Below are 23,574 nucleotides of genomic sequence, written 5' to 3' on the forward strand. Positions count from 1 at the left end.
TGCTTGCAAAAGAGTTGTATATGGTACTGCTTTACATGCATTCCCCAATTATTAGGGGGACTGGATTATATAAGAACACCAGAATCCACCAGGCTGAATTTGGTGCCTTTCTCTGTGCTCCCTTAGCATCTCATGTACATGTTTTGGACCACCACTTTGGTAGGTCCCGAATGTTCACGAGAGTGCTATATCTACAAGGACATCCTCCACATCACAGACATTGCAAATTTCTACTTACAACAATTTTCTTACAGATGGCTGTGAAGTATCTTCAAGAAGGAATGCCTATTGTTAATTTGCACAAACATAGTGCATGGGCTAGTATGTTCCTACACACCTAGTCTTTAATACCTCATAGGGGTGCACTTAACCCTAGTTATTCTCAGCAACATACTGCTGACAGAGCACTCAGCACAAAGAAGGCACACTAAATGCTTACTGAATACTTCAAAAGGTAAATAAGCATATAAATAAACTAAGAATTTTACATTCAGTTCAAATGAAGAACTCCATGTACTATTCTCATATTAATTTCAGTCATTTCTCAGGTACTTTTTCTAGATTCTATACCACTTTTTTTAACTTGCCCTTTCTATCCACCGTTTCAAGTCTTACTCTCCCATTATCCCTAATCCTGCTTCTTTGGTCTTCCATTCCTGCACACTTCACACTCCATCATCACCACTTTTCCCTTCACATCTACCAATCTCTCTCTTTTTTTAAAGATTTTATTTATTCATGAGAGACAGAGAGAGAGGCAGAGAAGCACACTCCATGCAGGGAGCTGGATGTGGGACTCGATCCCGGGACTTCAGGACCACGCCCCGGGCCGAAGGCAGACGCTCAACTGCTGAGCCACCTAGGGATCCCCAATCTCTTCTTTTTGACTCATGTTAATTGAATGTTTTCCAGAATGTATTTACAGATAAGAAAGTAATTTTTTTAAAAAAATATTTATTAATTAAGAGAAAGAGAGCAAGAGCATGCACACGGGGGGTAGGGGCAGAGGGAGAGAGAATCTTCAGCAGATTTTCCACTGAGTACACTGAGCCCAATGCAGGAAGGTAGGGGGCTCAATCTCATGATCTGAGATTGTGATCTGAGCTGAAATCAAGAGTTGGACACTTAACCAACTGAGCCACCCAAGAGCACCAAGAACATACGTTTTATTTTATTTTTAAGTTTTATTTATTTATTTGTGAGAGACAAAGAGACAGAGAGACAGAGACACACAGAGAGAGAGAGGGGCAGAGACACAGGCAGAGGGAGAAGCAGGCTCCATGCCGGGAGCCCGACGTGGGACTCGATCGCAGGTCTCCAGGATCACGCCCTGGACTGAAGGTGGCGTTAAACCGCTGAGCCACCCAGGCTGCCCGAACATAAGTTTTAAAAATGAACTTTCCTTAATGCTTCTTGACATTATTAAACACTTGGTTATCTATGTTTCTCAAGAAATTCTTAAATTGAGAGGAAAATGTTTTAGGTATTATAGTCTTAATTTAAGGGAAGAACATGTTCTATCTCTGACATAAATTTGTGACTGCAATTCATTCTGATTTATATGCAGGGGCAAAAAGCCCTGAAATGAGTCATAAAACATATGTGTTTATGCTTTATTTGTTTATATTCTGTTTTTCTCCATTACAATTAAGAGCCATAAAGGTAGGGATCATTTGCATGTTGTTTGCTGCTATGTCCCTAATGCCCAGAAAAATGCCTGGCATATGGTAAGTGCTATTAAATTTTTATTCATGGCAAGGACTATACTAGATATTTGATATTGATTATATTATCTAATTTTACAAGAAAAAAATTCTATCAGGCAGATATTATTCTCACTTTATAAAAGGGTAAGGACCATAGGATTAAATAACCCAGGGCAACAACAGCTGGTATGAAGAAAATGGCATAATCAGGCCTACCAGAATGTAAGCCTCTGAATTTAACCACCAGGTACGCTTCTTCTCACTTTCTCAGTTCTATGAAGCTGGAGAAGTCACATATCTCTTTGAGCTTTAGTTCTTCTATGTGTAAAATGGGTATAAAAATGCCTTCCCAATCTACCTCAAAGTATTATCACAAGGCTCAGAGAACAACAAATGTGAAAGCACTTTTCAACTAATATCATGTTAAAACATAAATTAAAATATGTAGAATAAGAATGATTATGCAGGGTAAAGTTACATACTAAAGTGGTCTCATTCACTAAGAATTAAAAACAAGCTGTCTCCAAGTTACTAAATAGTCTATTATTTATATTATTCAAACATAGTTTCATATTTCTGCTTCAAACAAGGAAAAGGCAGCTCTATTCCTTCAGTTAATTCTTGTCTTCTATTCCAACAAAGAAAACAAGAAGTCGGTTTGCTAACTGAAGATTTCAACCCACTTATCAAACCACAGACTCCAAGTATCACTATATGGCTATGAATAATGGATAGTTTTATGATATGTAAACACCCTTTTAATTATTTATTTTTCATATTCTGATAGCAGTAAGATAGGTAGGCAGGAGGCCAAAGTAGCTCAAATTAAAAAATAATAAAATGAAATGAAAGTTACTGGTTCACATTGCTGAATGTCCCGAGAATTTTTGTTTTATAAATTAACATATTCAATGTTATTGAATAAGAACTCTAAGATCCCAATAAATCTCTAGCCCTTATCTTCTTAAATCTGCAGTATAAGAGAGCAATCCAGCTATGACATCTATCATTCTACTGGTCAAGTGGGTATTCTCCTCGATTTCACCGCTCCCAATATATTCTATACCAAAAAGCTTTTTAAAGGTGTTAGTAGTAGATTTATGTCTCAATGGAAAAATCTTTTACTCTTCACTTTTTATCATTATCATTGGTCTACAATGGAACAAGTAGGTCATTTATGAGTTACAAAAAGTTTTATCTGGCCTTTATATATTTCAAAATATAATTTAACATCTAGAAAATATAAAATGTATAAAATTTCAATTTGTACATATATAAGGATTTTGCCTGTGTGGCTACCGATTTAAAATGAAAAGCACTGCAAGTATTAAAAGAGCTAAAGAATACATCTGAATTTCATAAGCATCCTAACTATAGAGTCTTATTCCAGAGTTCCCAGGGAGATTTATCATTTAAGAAGGAACAAGAAGCAGGATATGCTGTAATACAGCTGAAAAGTACTGTCTTCAAGGTTCCTCTCTATTCCCATCCAATGCTTAAAAAAAAACTTGGAAAACAGGCGATAGATAACAATACTGCTTACAAAATCTAGTTAACATAATATACAGATGCTCTTTTAAAACTAAACTGACAAATCTTAATTTTGATCTCTGCGCATTTAGCATTGTAGAAATTATGTCCTTCAAGTACACAGGAAGTTTAACTAAGGAGAAAATTTCAATTCCAACTATAAACTTGTTTCATTACATATAAATGTCACCAAGTAAGTCAAGAAAACAAAATAAAACAATCAGCTGTGATACTTCAGATTCAGAATCTTAATATACATTAGTGGATCACAATTGCTATCTACTCTATAAAAAGGAAAATGCAGAAGTCAACTGAAGATACAATGTGCAGTTAAGTTGGTGTATTACATGTAATATTAATGAGTATATGATATCTGAAAGTAGTTTTTTGAGCTATAATTCAATCATAAAAGGCCATATTAGGACTATGAACAAATCACAAAACCAAGAGTATTTTAGTTCCTTATTCCTTTCACTAGTAGCTGAAAATCTATGAACTATTATCAAATGCTGTATTCCCATTCACTTCTTTTTTTCCGGTTTATAACTTATTTTTTCTCATATGCTTTTTTAAAAAGTTCTATTTAAATTCTAGTTAACATACAGTGTAATATTAGTTTTAGGTGTATAATTTAGTGATTCAACACTTCATACAACACCCAGTGCTCATCTCAACACGTACCCTTTTTTAAAAAAAGATTTTATTTATTTATTTATTCATGAAAGACACACACACAGAGAGAGAGAGAGAGAGGCAGAGAGACAGGCAGAGGAAGAAGCAGGGTCCATGCAGGATCACGCCCTGGGCCGAAGGCAGTGCTAAACCGCTGAGTCACCTGGGCTGCCCACACGTGCCCTTCTTAATTCCCATCACCTTTTACACCCCATCCCTCACCTACCTCCTCCTCAGGTAACCACCAGTTTTTCACTACAGTTACAAGTCTAAAGTGAAATAACAACTCTTAAAAAAACAAGTACTGTGTAAATTGCCCCTTTACCTTCATGACATCTCTGTATGATTGGATGGCTGAGACTTTTCTCTTTTCATCTTCTTCATCTTCCAGACCTTCATCGGCAGCCCCATAGCCTTCATCATTGCTCCCATCAGCTTCTACTGTATTGGCCATGTGATCAATTAGCTGCTCCAGTGGGGGGCTTAACTCCCTTTCTTCATTTTCCTTCAAACCATAGTCCAGTGCTTTATAAATAACAATTCCCAGAGATTCAATAACCTAGGGACAGTAAGGAAGGTTATTAATGGAGATAACAGCTTTACAGAACTAACTGTAAGGCATAAAATAGTTGATATGACATTTAAGCTAGGTTTGATCTATTCCATTTCAGAAACAGGTGACAAATTAGACTTGAGAAGATATTTAAAAGTCTTATCTACGCATTAAAAAAAGCAAATCCCAGATGGATATTTTGTGTGATTTCTTCAATCCAGGGTAAAACAATACACAAACTATTTTTGTTTAAGAAAACATTTGTTTATACATTTACAAAGTAAAACAATCAGCTGTGATACTTCAGATTCAGAATCTTAATATACATTAGTGGATCACAATTGCTATCTACTCTATAAAAAGGAAAATGCAGAAGTCAACTGAAGATACAATGTGCAGTTAAGTTGGTGTATTACATGTAATATTAATGAGTATATGATATCTGAAAGTGGTTTTTTGAGCTATAATTCAATCATAAAAGGCCATATTAGGACTATGAACAAATCACAAAACCAAGAGTATTTTAGTTCCTTATTCCTTTCACTAGTAGCTGAAAATCTATGAACTATTATCAAATGCTGTATTCCCATTCACTTATAAATTATTCTTATATTTATACTATACACTAAAACTAACACTATCCATTCACATAAAATACTAACCAGGTTGATTTTCCACATTTCCAAAAGATATTTCTGAGATAAGATAGAGCTCTCAAAGAACGTATTCTTTCAGCACTCTTACACCAGTGTTTATAAAGCCTGTTTCATAGAAATACTAGGGATCTGAGAGACTGAAAGCTCAAATATTAGTAGCAGTTAACTAAGCTTAAACAGAAACTAAAAAATCTATATACATCCATATACATATTGCTGAGTTCCAATTAATTATTATAACATATCTCTCATATGATGCAAACAAATGAAAGACTTTTTCAAACTCTGATTTCAATGTAGTCCACAAGTAGTCCACCCTACCCCCACACCTCCATCAATATTACTTCTCGAAATATGAACCTGATTTAGGAATATTGGGTAGACTCCATTGTCTAATAGCACCCTCACAAAAGCTCTAGACTTTTGCCAATATATGGAATTCTATTTTATTCCTCAGCAGAGCCTTTCTTTTCTTCTTAGAAAAAAAATCACATATAACCAACCCTTCTGTTTTATTTTGCAATTTTTTTTAAATTTTATTTATTTATGATAGTCACACACACAGAGAGAGAGAGAGAGAGAGAGAGAGAGAGAGAGAGAGGCAGAGAGGCAGAGACACAGGCAGAGGGAGAAGCAGGCTCCATGCACCGGGAGCCCGAAGTGGGATTCGATCCCGAGTCTCCAGGATCACGCCCTGGGCCAAAGGCAGGGGCCAAACCGCTGCACCACCCAGGGATCCCTATTTTGCAATGTTAATGGCTCATCTCACCTTAGCTATTTTGTGGGGAAGAACACAGGCAACAAAGCCAAATATTTAGGATTAAATGCTGACTTTTGGGGCACCTGAGTGATTCAGTTGTTTAAGTGTCTGCCTTCAGCTCAGGTCGTGATCCCTGGGGAGGCTGTTTCTCCCTCCCTCTTGGCACCTCCCTCCCGGCTCTCTTGCTATCTCTCTCTCTCAAATAAATAAATAAAGTCTTAAAAAAAAATAAATGCTGACTTTTACCAATAACCATTTAAGATTAAATCCCAACTTTTACCACTAACCATCTGACTTAGGGCAAATTTTTTATTTTAGTCTTGATTTCTCTTATCTGTAAAATGAGTATCAATGATTAGTGATTAGTTTATCCAGCTACCTCCCACTGCCTCCCACGAACAAACAGATCTATCCTTTTCTGTATCCCACTGGTAGCCATCATCAATGCTGTCTTTTTTTAAAAAGTTGTTTAGGTGGTATCAAAGAAAAGGAAAAGTCACAAGCTTTAAAGATGAGTTCCAAACACAATACAGTCATTGTCATCACATATACTTCACTCCTTAAAAACATTCAGGGCATTCACTCAATAAATCTCCACAAAATCTGAAATCTACCTATCAAGTGGAATAATATTTTCTCAGCAAAGTTTCAAAATGAATATAAGACTTAAACTAATTTAAATGTAAATTAATTCAATTTTTTTCCCCAAGATTTATTTATTTATTCATGAGAGACACACAGAGAGAGGCAGAGACATTGGCAGAGGGAGAAGCATGCTCCCAGCAGGGAACCTGATGCAGGGCTTGATCCGGGGATTCCGGGATCATGCCTGGAGCCTAAGGCAGACACTCAAAACACTGAGCCACCCAGGTGTCCCTGATCTCTGGTTTTTAAACAATACAGGTTTTTACTACTTTTCACTGAACATACAGAATATTTTCATTGGTTTGTATGGTCTGACGTGGAACTCTGATTCCTATTTTCAAAGTTGAAGGCAAACAATCGGGACACTGCATCAAAATAAAAGCTTTTGCACAATGAAGGAAACAACAAAACAAAAAAAAAATAAAATAAATAAATAAATAAATAAATAAATAAAAATAAAAAATAAAAAAAAACAAAAAAAACAAAAAGACAACCTATTTAGATACTAGATATTTGCAAATATATATATTGGATATATCCAATAAGGGGTTGAGCCTCAGACTTTTTTTTTAAAGATTGTATTTATTTATTCATGAGGCACAGAGAAAGAAAGGGAGAGATATAGGCAGAGGGAGAAGCAGACTCCATGCAAGGAGCCCAATGAGGAACTTGATCCCGGTATGCCAGGATCACGCCATGAGCCGAAGGCAGACACCCAAACCCTGAGCCACCCAGGCATCCCCAATAAGGAGTTAATATTCAAAATATATAAATAACTTATACAACTCCACATCAAAAAAAGGGCAGAAGACCTGAATAAACATTTTTCCAAAGAAGACATACAGATGACCAACGGATACATGAAAAAAGTGCTCAGTATCACTAATCATCAGAGAAACGCAAATCAAACCCACAAGGAGGTATCACCTCACATCTGTCAGAATGGCTAAAATCAAAAAGACAAGAAATTATAAGTGTTGGCGAGGATATAGAGAAAAAGGAACTCTCATGCACTGTTGGTAGAGTGTAAATTGGTATACCCATTGTGGAGGCTCATCAAAAAATTAAAAATAGAATTACCATACAATCCAGTTATACCACTACTGCATAGTTACCCAAAGAAAATAAAAACACTAATTTGAAAGGATATATGTACCACTTTGTTTATTACAGAGTTATGTACAATAGCCAAGATATGGAAGCAACCTAAGAGTCCAAGGATAGAAAGGTGTGTGAGATATAGAGAGACAGACATCCATCCATATACACACACACACATGCATACACACACACACACATACACACACATATATAGCAGTCATAAAAAAGGATGACTTCTTGCCATTGCAACAACATGGATGGACCTAGAGGGTATTAATAAGCTAAGTGAAATAAATTAGACTGAGAAAGACAAATACGGTGTGAATGCACATATATGTGCACTCTAAAAAACAAAACAAATGAATACAGAGAACAAATTGGTGGTTGCCAGAGGAGAGAGGGATTGGGGGATAGACACAATGGGTGAAAGGGAATGGGGGGTAAAGTCTTCCAGTTATGGAGTGAATAAGTTATATAAAGGGCACAGCACAGGGGCATCTGGGGTGGGTCAGTCATATTTAAGCATCAGCCTCCCTGCTCAGGGGGAAGTCTGCTTCTCCCTATGCTTCTGGGCTCCTGCCCTCAACTTAAGCTCTCTGAAATAAATATTTTTTTTTAAAAAGGCAGAGCATAATGTATATACTTGTGGAATCACTATGCTGTACACCTGAAACTAATGTAACATTGTGTGCCAACTATACTCAAAAAAAAATTATAAAAGATGGCACATATAATTAACAATCACAAGTTTACTGTGAATTTGGCACTCATACACATCTCCTTAGCCTCCTTAATGTCTACTATCCTATAAAGTCTTCTGCTTCAGGACAGGGAAACATAGAACAGTGAATTCCATGGGCACTGGCCCATTGCTATACTTTTTCCTACTGAGTTCCCTGATCAGAAGTAATGCTCTGTGGAATGCCATGATGGTGAATAAGGCATTCTGTAAGTCCATGGATGGTAGTTTTGGCAGAAGTACTGCATGCAGTGAAGGCAAATCCATATCAAGGGTAAGTAACTCTTCTAGTAAGATCAAAATGCTGACCCTTCAATGATGAAAGCAGTCCAATATAATCAACCTGCCACTGGGTAACTAGCTGATCACCCAGGGAAACAGTGCCATATTGGGGATTTAGTGTTAGTCTCCGCTTGATGGTAGATTGGATCCTCAGCAATGGCTAAAGCTAAGTCAACTTTGGTGAATGGAAATCTATGTTGATAAGCCCCTGTATTTAAAATCTCCACCCATGCTGCTGTAGCCATGTTCCCAAGCTCACTGTGTGATGACAAGGTAGCTGGGAAAGGAGGCTGACTGGTGTCCAGAGACAAGGTCATCCCATTCACTTGAATATTAAAGTCCTTCTCCACTGAGGTCACTCCTTGGTGACCATTTACCTGAAACACAAATATCTTCACTCCCCCCCCCGCCAAAGAGAAGTCTATTCACATATCTCTCTTCCCCAGATTTCCTTGTCACCAATGTTCCAATCATTCTCTCCAAGCAAGTGCACAACCAGGTGTATTCTTCAAAGTTCTGCCCACTGGGAAGATTTCCCTTCAGCACTCTCCTTCAGGGACATCTCTGAAAGGTGCTACATGCTGCAGCTTGCCACTTTTAGATGGCACCTGCATATGCAGAACCATCTGTAAACAAGGCCCAAGTCTTCACTTCTGCCAACTGACTGTAGAACTCCCCACAAGGCAAATAGATATAGGTTAGGAAAGAGAAGGGAGTGACCAGAAGCGCATCTGGGCAGTGCTTTCAGGGTCTACTTACACCCAATCACATATATACCATTCTAAATGATGCAGTGCTGTTATACCGACCCAAATTCATGGCTTAAAGGGTCAGATAATACCCAGTTTATGATGGGCAACTCAGGTCACATGGTAATTTGGTGGCCTATGGTTAAGTGGACTACGGTTAAGTGTTCAGTCTGTACTATGGCCCAGAAGCAGGCCAAGAATTGTTTCTCAAAAGAATGGGAGGGCTTTGCTCCAAAATCCTAAAGGCCTGCACTGTGCTTTGCCTACTGGACCTGCCAAAAGCTCCAAACAGCATCTCTATCCACCGCCAATTCAAACACTATTGGATTTAATGGATCACATGGCCCAAGTGACAGAGCAGTTTGCATAGCAACCTGGACTTGTTGCAAAGCCTTCTTTTATTCTGGGTCCTACTCAAAACTATTAACTTTCTGGGTCATTCCGTATGGGCCAGAGTGATACAATATATTTGCAGGAATATGCTGCCTCCAAAATATAATGAAGCTACTAGTCACTGTGTCTTTTTCTTTCTTTTTTCTTTTTTTTTTTTTTTTTTTTTTTTGGTGGTGGGAGTGGAAACTGATGTAAAAACTTATCCTTCACCTTAGAAAGGAGGTCTCCATATGAACCACACTACTGGACTGTAGAAATTACACTGAGGTGGAAGTCCCCTGAATTTTTGTCAGATTTATTTCCTACTTTCTAACACACAAATGTTTCATCAATAAGTTTAGAGTAGTTGCTATTTCTCACTCACTAGGTCCAACAGCATAATGTCATCAATGTAATGGATGACTGTGATATCTTATGGAAGAGAAAGGCAATCAAGAGCCCTGTGAACTAAATTATGACACAGGTCTGGAAAGTCGACACACCCCTGAGGTAGGACAGTGAAGGTGTACTGTTGGCCTTGCCAGGTAATAGCAAACTGCTTCTGGTGGTCTTACTGACAGGTATAGAGAAAAAGCATTTGTCAGATAACAGCTGCATACTAGGTATCAGGGGATGTCTTAACTGACTCAAGCAATGAAGCCACATCTGGTACAGCAGCTGCAATTGAAGCCAGAATCTGGTTAAGCTCATAGTAATATAATGTCATTCTCCATGATCAACGTCTTCTGCACAAGCCAAAGAAGCAGGCTGATTAGAAATGTGGGATCAACTTTCCTACTTCTTTCAAGTCCTTGATGGTGGCACTAGTCTCTGTAACCCCTCTAGAAATGTGCTATTGCTTTTGATGTACTACTGTCCTAGGTAGAGGCAGTTCTAGTAGCTTCTACTTGGTGTTCCCCACCAAAATAGCCTTTACCTCATTGGTCAGGGAATGAATGTGGGGATTCTGACAACTGCTGAGTATGCCTATTCCAATTATGTATTCCAGAATTGGAGAATAACTAGATTCGGGATGAGTTTATAAATGTACTGGCCTCTCTGTGAGATGGACCTGAACTACAATCCCACTGATCACCTGACCTCTGTAAGCTGGACCACCATGATGTTTTGGGTCTGCTAGAATCAGTGTCAGTTCAAAGCCAACATCCAGTAGTTCCCAAATAATCTGATTAATTCCTTTCCCCAGTGCAGTGCATCCCCTTTGGGATGGCTGGAAGAAAAATTAACAATGTAAATTTTTGGCAGTGTAGAGGGGTCCTTCCTTCCTCAGCAGGAAGGACATGGACTCTCCTTCCTTAAAGGGGTTCTGAGTCTGTATATGGCTCAAGTCTGAGAACTGACAGGGGTGTCATGACTGTGTTTTTATAATTCAAGTTAGACTTTTGTTTACTTAACCTAGAACTCTTCTGATGATACACGTCAAGTAAGGATTTAGTGGGCTTTTTATCTATTTTCCATCTCCCTGCTCAGAGGAATCTCTCCCATAATGACTTGCTGACCCTGATTAACAGCTGCCAGCTGTTATATTACATTATAGTCTCTACCAACTATTCTTGAGGAAAACAATCATTTTTTTTCCTTCAAAATGGCCATGACATTCACTTGTATCTTTATGTGGTACATTTCACTTTTTAACTTGGATTATAGTTAATCATATACATACGTTAATTCCTCAAAAAGATTAAGCTCCTCGAAAGCAAAATCCTCTATGATTCACCTTTGTTTTTATGTTATTTTAGAAACAGCAAAGACTTAACAGTTAATGAATATATGAATGAAACTATAAATGTCTTCCATTCATACTTGTATTGTTGAATGCTGGATATGGAATTTATGGCCATAGGCAAAAATACCTGTTCTTCAATCCTTCTCATTCCAACAGACCACTATAGTGGTGATCCAGCCCTGAAGAGCCTCTGAAATTGTCTTGAAGGTCTCCTAGCTCAAGGATAAACTATGTCTGGTTTAAATATTCTAAATCTATTCACCTTTCCTAATTTAAAACTGAACCATAAAATAGTTCTATATTTAACCAAACCTTTTGGGAACACAACAAAATAAGGGTGGGCATTATTAGACTGACATGTACACCAGGTGACTCATTACCTCCATGGCCTGATGGAACTTCTAACCTTCCACTAAAACATAAACCTGGTTCTTCAGATAGTCTTGTGCTATGGAGTAGAACAATAATCAAAGCATAACTGCATCCAGACACACTAGCTTGCCTAGACATATACTTACTTATATTTATTTTAGAAATTCACTTGCCAAAACCTCTGGAAACGTTAAGAAAAACCCATTGGAAATAGCAGTGTCAGATCTAAAATATTCATCTGAACTACCAGGCTCCAGGCAGCTGAAAAATCATCGTTCATGTCCTGTCACATTGGCACCACACCCCCTGCCCCAGACACTTCCAGAGACTCTAACATTCAATAAAGAGAATAGGAATTACAGCATAAAACCTTAAAGTTAAATGGAATAAGTGAAGCACACCAGAAGGCTGTGGTTTTTAAGCCTAACCAGCTGATAAAGGGTGGAAAAAAGAAGGTATTCAATAAAACCACACATTTCAGAATTAAAGGTTACTACATCATGACCAATTACCTCCCAGTTAGTGATAAGTGGCCCCAAAGCCCCACAGCCTTGGGGTACAGAGACAACATGAATGAAACCGAGTGTTCTCTGGCATCCAGGCCCAGCCATGTCATCACTGAGGGTAGCCTCATGAGAACAGCACACCCACCAACACCAATGTTTCGTGTAAAGACTCAAGATTGATGTAAGCCCACTGAACCCACATGCAGTCTTCCCCTTGCCACACTAATTCACTTCATCTGGCCCCTCTTCACGTTGACTTGTACTTCCTAAAAATATTTGAGTCTGTCTGTCTCCTTTACTAGAATGTAAACTTCTTTAAGACAGGGATGAGTTATGATTCTTTCTGGTATTTGCTACAATACCTAGCATTTTGCTTTACACAGAGTATGTAATTTAAAATTTTTGCAAAACACAAATATAAAAGATTTAGTATGATTTCCTGCTGCAGTCTCTAAATACGAACTGCAGTCTCTAAACACGAACTGTGGCAGCCTCACATCTAGTAAAATCTACCCAAATAAAGCACTTTTTCCATTAGTGAATCTAGCTAATGTCCACTGTACACAGTTCCCTTCCCTTCACTCATCAATTCAGTTAACAAGTATTTATCAAGAGCAGTGTATATAGCAATGGAAATGGAACAATGAAAAAACACCTCTATGAGATCTCTGGCCTTCACAGAGATTTTCAGAGAAAACAGATAAATCAACAGATAAATCATACAAATAAATCATACAATTGTGCTAAACATTATAATAAAGAAGAGAGGGAGTTATAAGAGTGTATAATAGGGAGCCCTATTCTAGTTTGGAGATTTCGGAAGCCCTTGTTAAGGCTATAAATTTTAAATGGAGACCTGAAAGGCAAATAGAGCTAATCAGAAGAGGGAGTTAGAGTAGAATTCTAGAGAGGAAACAGTGAGTATAAAAGCCTGGAGGTCAAGAATAAAAAGGAATGATTGGGAAACAAAATCTTAATGACCAAAGGAAGGGCTAAGAAGAGTCTAAGAGATGGGGAGGGAGGCTTCACATGAGCTATCTGAAGGACCTGAATCTTCATCACATAAAAGCAAAGGCAAGGCACTGAAGTGATTTGGAGAATAGGATTATATGATCATATTTTATTTTTAAAGGATATCATGACACAGTAATCAAGACAATGTGGTATTGGCAAAAGAATACAAACAGATCAATGAAACAGAATAAGGCCTAGAAATAAGCTCACAAAAAATACAGTCAACTGAACTTTGACAAAGGAGCAAAGGCAATTCAATGGAGAGAGGACAGTCTTTTTTTCAAATGGTGCTGGAACTGTTGGACATCCACATGCAAAAATATAAATCTATATAGACCTTACAACTTTCCCAAAATTAACTCAAAAGGGATCATAAGCCTGAAAGTAAAGTGCACAATTACAAAACTAGAAGAAAACATAGGAGAAAAACCAGGTGATCTTGGGCTTGGCAATTTTAAAAATATAACACCAAAGCACAATCCATGAAAGAAAAAAAATCAATAAAATGAACTTCATTATAATTAAAAAGTTCTGCTCCATGAAAGGCACCGTTCAGAGAATGACACAAACCCCAAGCTGAGAGAAAATGTCTGCTAAACACATATCTGATAAAGGACTGGTATCCAAAATATACAAAGAACTCTTAAAATTCGATATAAAAATGAACCCAAGGAACAAATGATTAGAATAGACACCTCATCAAAGAAGATATATAGATAGCAAATAACATATGAAAAGATGCTCAACATTAGGGAATTGCAAGTTAAAACAATAATAAGATCCCACTACACACCTACTAGAATAAATTTCAAAACACTGACATCATCAAATGCTGGTGAGGATGTGGAACAACAGGAACTCTGATTGTTTGGTGAGAATGCAAAATGATTCAGCCACTCCAGAAGACATTTTGGCAGTTTCTCACACAACTGAGTATATTCTTACCATAAAACCAAGCAATTGTGTTCCTTGGTATTTATCCAAATAAGTTGAAAACTTATGTCCACACAAAACCTGCACACAAACTTTTACATTGACTTTATTGATAATTGCCAAAACTTGGAAACAAGCAAGATGTTCTTTAATAGGTGAATGGGTAAATAAATGGTGGTACATCCATACAATGGGATATTACTCACAGATAAAAAGAAATGAGCTCTCAAACTATGAAAAGATATGGAGGAACCTTAAAAGTATGTTGCTAAGTAAAAGAAACCAACCTGAAAAAGGTAAGGACTATATAATGCTATGATATTCTGGGGAAGGCAAAACTACAGAGAAAGTAAAAAGGTTGCCAGAGATTTGGGGAGCCAGGGAGGGGGCATATGTCATATAGGGGGGACTGACTAGAGGGAGTTTCTGGAGTGATAAAATGATTGGGGTGGTGGTTATAGGAGGGTACAAATCTGTTAAAACTCATTAAACTGGACACTTATAATATCTGCTTTTGTTATATTTAAGTTACACCACAAAGTCAATTTTTAAAAAGAGCTGAACCAAGTTATTTTCATTGTGAAGAGAATATAGGAACAGTGGTCATGAGATGGAATTTGTTCATTATGTGTGTGTGACCCTAGGTTGGTCACTTAATCTCCATGGACCTAAGCCTCTTCGAGAAAAACCAACTAAAGCCCTTTCCAATACTGACATCTACATAAATAAGAAACTGTAGAATTGGAATACCAAAAGAGAATACAAAGGCTATAAATATAGCCTTTTGCTTAATGGAAATGTCATGGTTGAAGAATTACAGAGGTTAACTGCCCTTTTTTTGTTAGGACATTCAATTTTGGAACTGGTTCCCAACTAAAAAAACAAAAATCTTAGACCCTAAGAACTTTTAGGAGAGGGGAAAAACCCATACACCCACATATGCAAAATTACAAGTACAATCAAATCTAACCAGCTAGGAGTAAGACAGGGATTTTCTACTATGGAGAAGGAAAAACTTTATTCATACACATATGGAATAGTTAATAAAACTTACTCTAAATTGACTGAAGCTATACATTCAATGAAACTGTTTAGACTTTAAAAGGAGTGAGATTCTGATATACGCTGCAACATGGATAAACCATAAAAACATGCTAAATAAACCAGACACACAAACACAAATATTGTGATTTCCACTTACATGGAGTATCTACAAAAGGTAAATTCCTAGAGAAAGAAAGTAGGTTAGAGGTCAGCAGGAAGCTGGGGAAGGGGGAATGGGAGCCATTACATAGTGAGTTCAGAGTTTCCACGTGGGCTGAGGAAAAAGGTCAAACAGTGGTGATGGCTGCACAACTTTGTGAATATAATGCCACTGATCTGTCCAGTTAAAATGGTTAAAATTTTTCACTGTGTGTAGTTTACCACAGTAAAGTCTGATTGGGGTTGCTCTGTGTCTTAGGAAGTGCTATGACTCAGCAACATTCAGAAAGCCCTGATTTCTCTTCTCTGTAGGGGTTACTGAGGTTTCCAGAAAGAAAGAAAGGGATCAACTTATAGAATTCCTTTAGAACCACAACTCTCCTTCACATTACCACTCTGTTCAGAGCCCTGAGCACAGGAGATAGCTTGCTTGAATTATCAAAGCTTTGAATCCACTTGTCACAAGCATTTGACAGAGCTGATCATGTTTTGTTTTGTTTTTTAATCTTTTCTGGATTCCACTTTGCTCTAATTTTCTTCCTGTTTGACTGATGACCTTGACAAGAGAAGCTCTGATGGAGTCTGTGGAAACATGACAAGAGGACATGGAGGTAGTGGTACAGGACAGAAATGTTTCTTCCTATTTCTGAAATAATACCCTTAATAGGTGTTTGGTACAGATGCAGGGAGGCAGACTGGATAGTGAGAGAATGTGGTAGTTCTATTCAGATTGCTTCTACTTTCTTGAGTGAAAAAAGCACAGGTGCAGCTGAGGGAGAAGTAGGTGTTGTAGGGATGAACAAAGAGGAAAGTTTGACAGTTTCCCCGCCATCAAGAATGTGGTCCATTTAAAAACCTAAATTGTACTATGTCCCTCTCTTGCTAAAACCCTTCAGTACTTTTTAGAAACATGAGTACACTACATTAAGGACTTCCCCATAACTCCTGGGCACATGTAGAAATGCTTTCTTCAGTCAGAGAGAAAGTTACACCTGGTTTAACAGGGTATGCACACCAACCCAGTCAAGCCCCTAGGACTAAGTGGCTAACAGTCCCACAGGGACTGTTACTGCTGCAGAAGTGACAGAGCTATCACAAATTTCCATTAACGATCGTGAGCTTTAATTTCGTTTCACACACAAATTCATTTTTAACTAGAACTGGACAATAAGCAATGAGGACAGTGTGAGTCCACAACTACACCACATGTGAGATGCTACAAATCTCTGTTGATTATGATATAAAAAAGGTGATGTAAGCAAAATCTGTAGTAATATTCATACAAACAAAATCTAGGCATCATGATTTTTATAGGAGAATAAGGCTTATTTACACTTATTTTCCAATAGCATGTACTTGACTGCTTCATTTATATTAAATAGGAAGTGAAGGTCTAGAAAACAGATCAAGCCTTTATTTCTTCAATTAAAAATCAGAATAAACCTATTTTTCATTATAACATGGTAACTTCCTAAGCAATTTACAATACTAGTTTTATTATAAACAAGATAAAATACACTACCGGCCCAAATGTTCATCACCCGATGAATAGAAAAACAAAAATGGGATATAGCCATACAGAAGAATATGATTCAGCCACTAAGAGGGATGAAGCACTGATACAGCCTACAACATGAATGAACCTTGAAAGCACTATACCAAATGAAAGAAGCCAGACACAAAGGGTAATATACTATATAGTTCTATTTATATGAAATGTCCAGAACTGACACATTACAAAGACAGAAAGTAGATTACTGGTTGCCAAGGGCCAGGGACATTGGGGGAAATGAGAAACAACTGCAAAGGGGTATAGGAATTCTTTCTGGAGTGAAATAAATATTCCAAAATTGATTGTGGTGACAATGCACAATTCTGAAGATAATAAAAACCACTTCAAATGGACAACTTATATGTTATGTGAACTGTATCTCAATAAAGCTATAAAAATATTAATGAATATTATATACAAATCTTTGTCTTCAAAAACAGCAATACTGTATGAGGGGGATTTAGTCAAATCTGGGTAAACTGACAGGAACATGCTAGTGTACTTTCCATGTGCCCTGAGGCAGACTAAAATTTAGTGAGCCACCAGAAGATCTGCAAACTCCTCTGTGCACACAAGGTCCCTTATGACCTGGGCCACACACCCCTCTAGCTTCATCCCCTAAAATCCTGCGTTCCAGATGTGCTCTAACAACCTTACAGTGATTCACGCCTCGGGGTCTTGTCAGCGCTTTTAGGTAGACCACGCTGCAACCTATATATCCTTCTCTTTACAGTCACTTAAATGTGGTATATGGGAGTATCTAAAAGACACTGTTGAACACTTAAAATTTTAACAGTCTCATGCATGCTGTCCAATAAAGGGATCAAGCCCTATTGTAACCTTAGGCTGACACAGTTTATATGAGAGTACTATATAGTTTTAAGGTATTAACACTGTTACTATCAGGATAGATCTGGGGACAACCAGCTGACTCAGTCTAAGTTTTAGCCCCACAATGGATGTAGAGATTACTTTAAAGAAAAAAAACTTTTAAAAAAGGGGACACCTGGGTGGCTCAGTTGGTTGAGCACCCGACTCTTGATTTCAGTGCAGGTCATCATCTCAGGGTTGTGCGATTAAGTCCCACAGTGGGACTCAGTGGGAAGTCTGCTTGAGATTCTCCCTCTCCCTCTTGCCCTGCCCCTCCCCCTACTCGTTCTCTCTCTAAAATAAATAAATGTTTTTTAAAAAAGAGTAGATCTGGAAAAGATAAGAGAGCAAGGAAAATGGAGAGTTTTCTGAAGGGAAAAACTTCATTTTTCTTATTTCCAGATGATTCTTCTATTTATCCTCTAGGATAAAGACTGTTTCATTAGGTCTCTCTCCTGTGCCTAGCATGATGTATTGCACATGGCAGGTAAACCATAAATGCCTGCTGAACTATGAATATTTCACTGGGTTTCCAAGCTAAGTAAGAAAGAAAGGGATTTGAGAATAACCCACAAGTGAGATCAGGAATCCCTGAGAATGGGAAACATGTCCCATGTCATCAAAAGAGCACAAAATAATCATGACATTTAAGTCAATGATCATTTCCACTGAAAGTTCTCAAACTACTTATTTAAAATATTATTACTATACTACTCTGAACTAAAGTAACTTTCATCTGAGTTGACTGGTAACCATTAATTAAGGTCCCATACTGTACAAAGTATAATTTCCATTTTGAAAACTGGAAAACCAAAGCACTGACGATAAATAACCAAGATTAAAAGGTGAAAATAAAAAAAACTAAAAAAAACACACTTTTAAAAATTGTCCTGATCAAATCTGAGAATACCTTCCCCACTAATATTTTTCCTTAACTCTATCTACTGAATCAAAATTCATTATGAGAGACTAATGTTCTAAATGCTTAGTTTCAAATCCAGACAAGGAACTTGATGAACTACTTTTTCAATCATAGGTTTCATTAACAGTTGTCTGCAACCCTAAAAGGTTCACATTCCCATGAAGTTTGCTCCTTGAAGGTAAATTAACTTCCTAATGCACAGATGAATCAATGCAAATAAAACAGCATCATGAGTAAAATACAATAAACCAAAATCAAAATCAGGTCCTTGGTGTTCCAGTCAATTTTATATAACATAAACCACGATAAATGTTGACTAAGAGAATTAATACCGTAAAAATAGAAAAAAGGCTAAGATAAGATCTCTAGTCCAACCATTCATTCCATGTTTTAATCCTTTGGCTATATGTTTCCAATGACTGATTTTATTGATGTAAAGGCACAGAGGTATGTTCAGTTAAATGATCTCCTGTAGAGCACTTGAAACAGATACAGGGAAGCTTAAAAATTATTTGAGAAAAAAGAAATTTACACTGCTCTTTGGGGTTATCCAAACAGTGAGGACCAGGTATCCTCTAGCTCAACTTCATCGATAAATAAATAGATGGGGTGCCTGGGTGGCTCAGTCAGTTAAGCATATGACTCTTGATTTTGGCTCAGGTCATGATCTCAGGGTAGTGAGTTTAAGCCCCACACCAGACTCTACACAGGGCATGGAACCAGCTTATGATTCTCTCTCCCTCTCCCTTTGGCTCTCCCCCTCCTCCAAAAATAAAAAGTAAAAATAAAGTAAATAAGTAGATAAATTAGGAGCTGAAATTGTGGTAGGTTTCTTTGTTTTAGGGGAAACTCTGGCCGCACCTCAACTGAGCAGATAAACAGATTACCCAATGATCAATGTTTCTCTTCACAATTATTAATTGTATCAGGAGAGCCACAAGTTGTTTAAAAGTAGAAAAGCTGTCTCAAAGAGGAAAAGTCTCAGTTTAAATTTTTGCAAATCTTGCTGATAATCTACATTATCTGGGGGAATTTTTTGTTTGTTTCTTAATATATGTAGCTAGGCTCCACATCAGACCTATTAAATCAAAATCTCCAAAGTATGGGGCCAAGTATCAGTATATTTAAAAGCTACCTAGGTGATTCTTAAAATCACCTATCATTCTTTGATTCATTCGATTAAGTGTTCATTGAGCACCTATATACCAGGTACCACACCTGGGGGTGCAGTGGTGAGAAAAACAGGCATGATCTAGACTCTGCCCTCATGGAGGGGAGGGGATCAGATAGAATGAATAGCCAGGTGAGGACTGCAACTGGAGAATGCAGCTCCTAAGAAAGGGGTAGGGTTTTTTACTATTTCAGTTGAATACTTCCATGTAGAAAATAGCAGGATGGTACTGCCCTATGTGATTTTTCAAAAAGGCAAAAAAAGGGCGGGAGGCACGAGGACCTAAAACAAAACATGACTAATAGATAACATAAAATAAATAGAAATGAGTCCAAATATATCAGAAATTATAATAAATACCAACAGGTAAAGAATGCCTATTAAAAGACAGACTCTCAAATGAGATTAAGAAAAATAATCTAGCAACATGTTGTTTACCATAAATACACCTAAAACAACACAGAAAGCTTTAAAACAAAAGAATAGAAACATACATGTGGGAAAAATACAAGTCAGAAGAAAGCCAGAACAAAGCAAATAATGCTAATATCCAAAGAAACGAGAATTTAAGGAAAGCAGCATTTAAAAGACACACTTCAAAAAATTATGAATTTGCATGCACCAAACAATACAGCCTCAAAATTATACATCAAATATTTTAAAATCAGATTTCACTTTGTAATTAAGACAAAGTGAAAATAATAAATCCTTAGTCACAATAGGAAATTTTTACATATCTTCAGAAATTTATTAAAAGACAAAATTACGATGAATGAAATATGAGCAAGCCAAATGGAAAATATACACACACACATGCTGGTATGTGACATATGGAGTAATAAAACATTTCACCCTTCAAAGAACATGCTTAATTTTTAATTAGAAAAGGAAAACATAGAGAAACTAAACAACCAAGAAACTTCAAGAGAGGAACAGCAGAGAAATGAACAGCTAGGAACCATCATACAGATGGCTTTCAACAATGGCAGCAATTTAGATGTCATAGTAAAATATTCAGATAATTATGTCCTTTGCTGAAAGCTATTCATACCTTTCCCACATATACAAATAGAGGAAAGACCAAAAAAAATTTTTTAAACTTTATTTATTCATGAGAGACACAGAGAGAGAGGCAGAGATAATACAGGCAGAGGGAGAAGCAGGCTCCTCCAGGGGACCCCAATGTGGGACTTGATCCCAGGACTCTGGGACCACACCCTGAACTGAAAGCAGACCCTCAACCACTGAGCCACCCAAGCATTCCAGGAAAGACCAAAAAAATGTACTAAAACAACTCACCAAAAACATAAGAATCATTTTCACAAATCAGTTATTTTGCCACCATAATCCTAAAACATTAAACTATTATTCCCACAAATAATTTGGTTTGACTCATACCTATGTTCATACCTTTGCCTGTAAGGTTCACAAGAATCTTATGAAGTGGGTACAATTGTCCCCATTTTACAGATGAGCTACTAGGCACAGGTATGTAAGGCAACCTTCCCAAGATTATGCAACATATGAGTAATGGAGGCAAGATGTGAACCCAGGAAACTGAATTCAAAGACTGCCTCTTTAAGCCAACATGATATTACCTTTCCCCTTATGCACAAACATGACATTATATCCAGTTTTTCATTAAAATTTCTTAGAAATGGCAGCTAACATTTACTGAACATGTACTATATTTCAGTGACTGTGCCAAGTATTTAAAATGCATGGGTACCATTAAATTCTCAAAATAATTCTATCATTAGGTATTATTCTTACCCTACTTTCTTCTGATAAAGAAACTGAAGCACAGAGAGGTTAAGTAATTTGCTCCAAGTCATACAGCCTAAAAGTCACATGAATATGCAGAGACCCTAAAAAGTAGGCAGCACCTAAGTCTGTGGCAGTCATGGGAGAGGTCAGGATCATCACATATAAAATAAGACTCTGAGAGAGGATGTGTCCAAGTGGGAAAGAGTACTGGACTGGGCACAAGCAGACCTATATCTGGAATCCAATTCTCCCACATAGGAGCTGTGAGACTCTAAAGAAAAACATAATCTCTCTGGCTTCAGCTACCCAGTCTGTATTAAGACAATGCTACAGTGGTTCAATGTGATTCTGAACTCAATAAATTACTAAATATTTATCTTAGAACTGATAAGGCAGCCAAAGCAATTGAATAAAAATAAAGTTGGATCAACAGGCCTAAGAAAGTATTCTAATAGAACTCTCTCCCAGAGCAGTTCTCAATTTCTGATTCAAAGAGCACCTGCTTCATTAGGATGCCTTTTAAAAAGTCGAGAGCCCCAAGCCCTTTCTAGGGCTGCTGAATAAGAATTTACAAGGCAGGGTCTGGGACTCCACATTGTAACAAATCCTAAAGTGACCCTGTGCACTGCAATGGAAAAGAGCCACTCTAACATGCACTGGAATTGGTGTCTATGGACTTAGGGGGAATCCAGCTCTGTGTAAATGATCTACTTTCTCTCTTCTGCTTTTTGAAGTCAGGAATTCTTTAAATTGCTTCCTTTTTAAGAAAATTAACAGCTTTCTTAGAATATAATCACATACAATTCACCCATTTAACATGCACAATTTGGTGGTTTTTAATATATTCCCAGAGTTATGCAGCCATGACCACAATATTTTATTTTTTTAAAGATTTTTTACTTATTTATTTATTCATAGAGACACAGAGAAAGAGAGAGAGAAGAGGCAGAGACACAGGCAGAGGAAGAAGCATGCTCCATTGCAGGGAGCCTGACGTGGGACTCGATCCCGGGTCTCCAGGGTCACACCCTGGGCCGCAGGTGGCGCTAAACCGCTGCGCCACTGGGGCTGCCCTTTGACCACAATTTTAGAACATTTTCATCACCCCAAAAGAAACCCCATACCCATCAGTAGTCACTACATTTTCCCCCAATCCTAGCCTCTCCCTCTCTTCTAAACAACCATTAACCTACTTTCTGTCTCTATAGATTTATCTATTCTGGATGTTTCAAATAAATGGAGTTATACAAGAAGTGATCTTTTGTGACTGGCTTCTAGCACTTAGCACGCCTTATTACAGGTGGCATCCATGCTGTAGCATGTACTGGTACTTCATTTCTCTGTATTCCCAAATAATGTTACATAGTATGAATACAGCACATTTTTTCCATCTATTCATCAGTTGATGCATGTTTGTTTCAAAAATTGCCTAATTTTAACAGAGAAAATAGAAAATTAAGCTAAATATTTTCACATTAAGATTTTTCCAGGTAGAGGCATGTAGCTGGCTCAGTTGGAGAGGCATATGGCTCTCAGTCTTGGGTCATGGGTTCAAACCCCATGTTGGGTGTACAGATTAAAGAATAAATAAACTAAAAAAAAAAAAAAATATTTTTCCAGGTAAATATATCAACATACTCAGCCTGTTCACTACAGTAAATCTTACTACAGTGTAAGAAATGTTATACTTCATTTAATAGCATACTTTCATGTATTATTTACTGATATCAAAACAAATAGGCGGGATCCCTG

The 23,574-nt window shown here is 37.3% G+C and overlaps 1 protein-coding gene across 15 annotated transcripts in view; it reads right to left on the bottom strand.

Moving 5' to 3' along the window:
- The window catches only part of LOC112648106 (centrosomal protein of 76 kDa), a 233,806-nt gene that overhangs the window by 118,139 nt on the left and 92,093 nt on the right, over window positions 1–23,574 (bottom strand). For all 15 annotated transcript variants that reach the window (XM_049111871.1, XM_049111872.1, XM_049111873.1 and 12 more), the window contains one exon: window positions 4,234–4,467. In XM_049111871.1, the coding sequence (XP_048967828.1) occupies window positions 4,234–4,467 (234 nt within the window). The remainder of the gene's footprint in view (window positions 1–4,233; window positions 4,468–23,574) is intronic.

Source organism: Canis lupus, chromosome 7 (assembly GCF_003254725.2).
Source record: "Canis lupus dingo isolate Sandy chromosome 7, ASM325472v2, whole genome shotgun sequence".
In the NCBI taxonomy this organism is placed as follows: domain Eukaryota; kingdom Metazoa; phylum Chordata; class Mammalia; order Carnivora; family Canidae; genus Canis; species Canis lupus.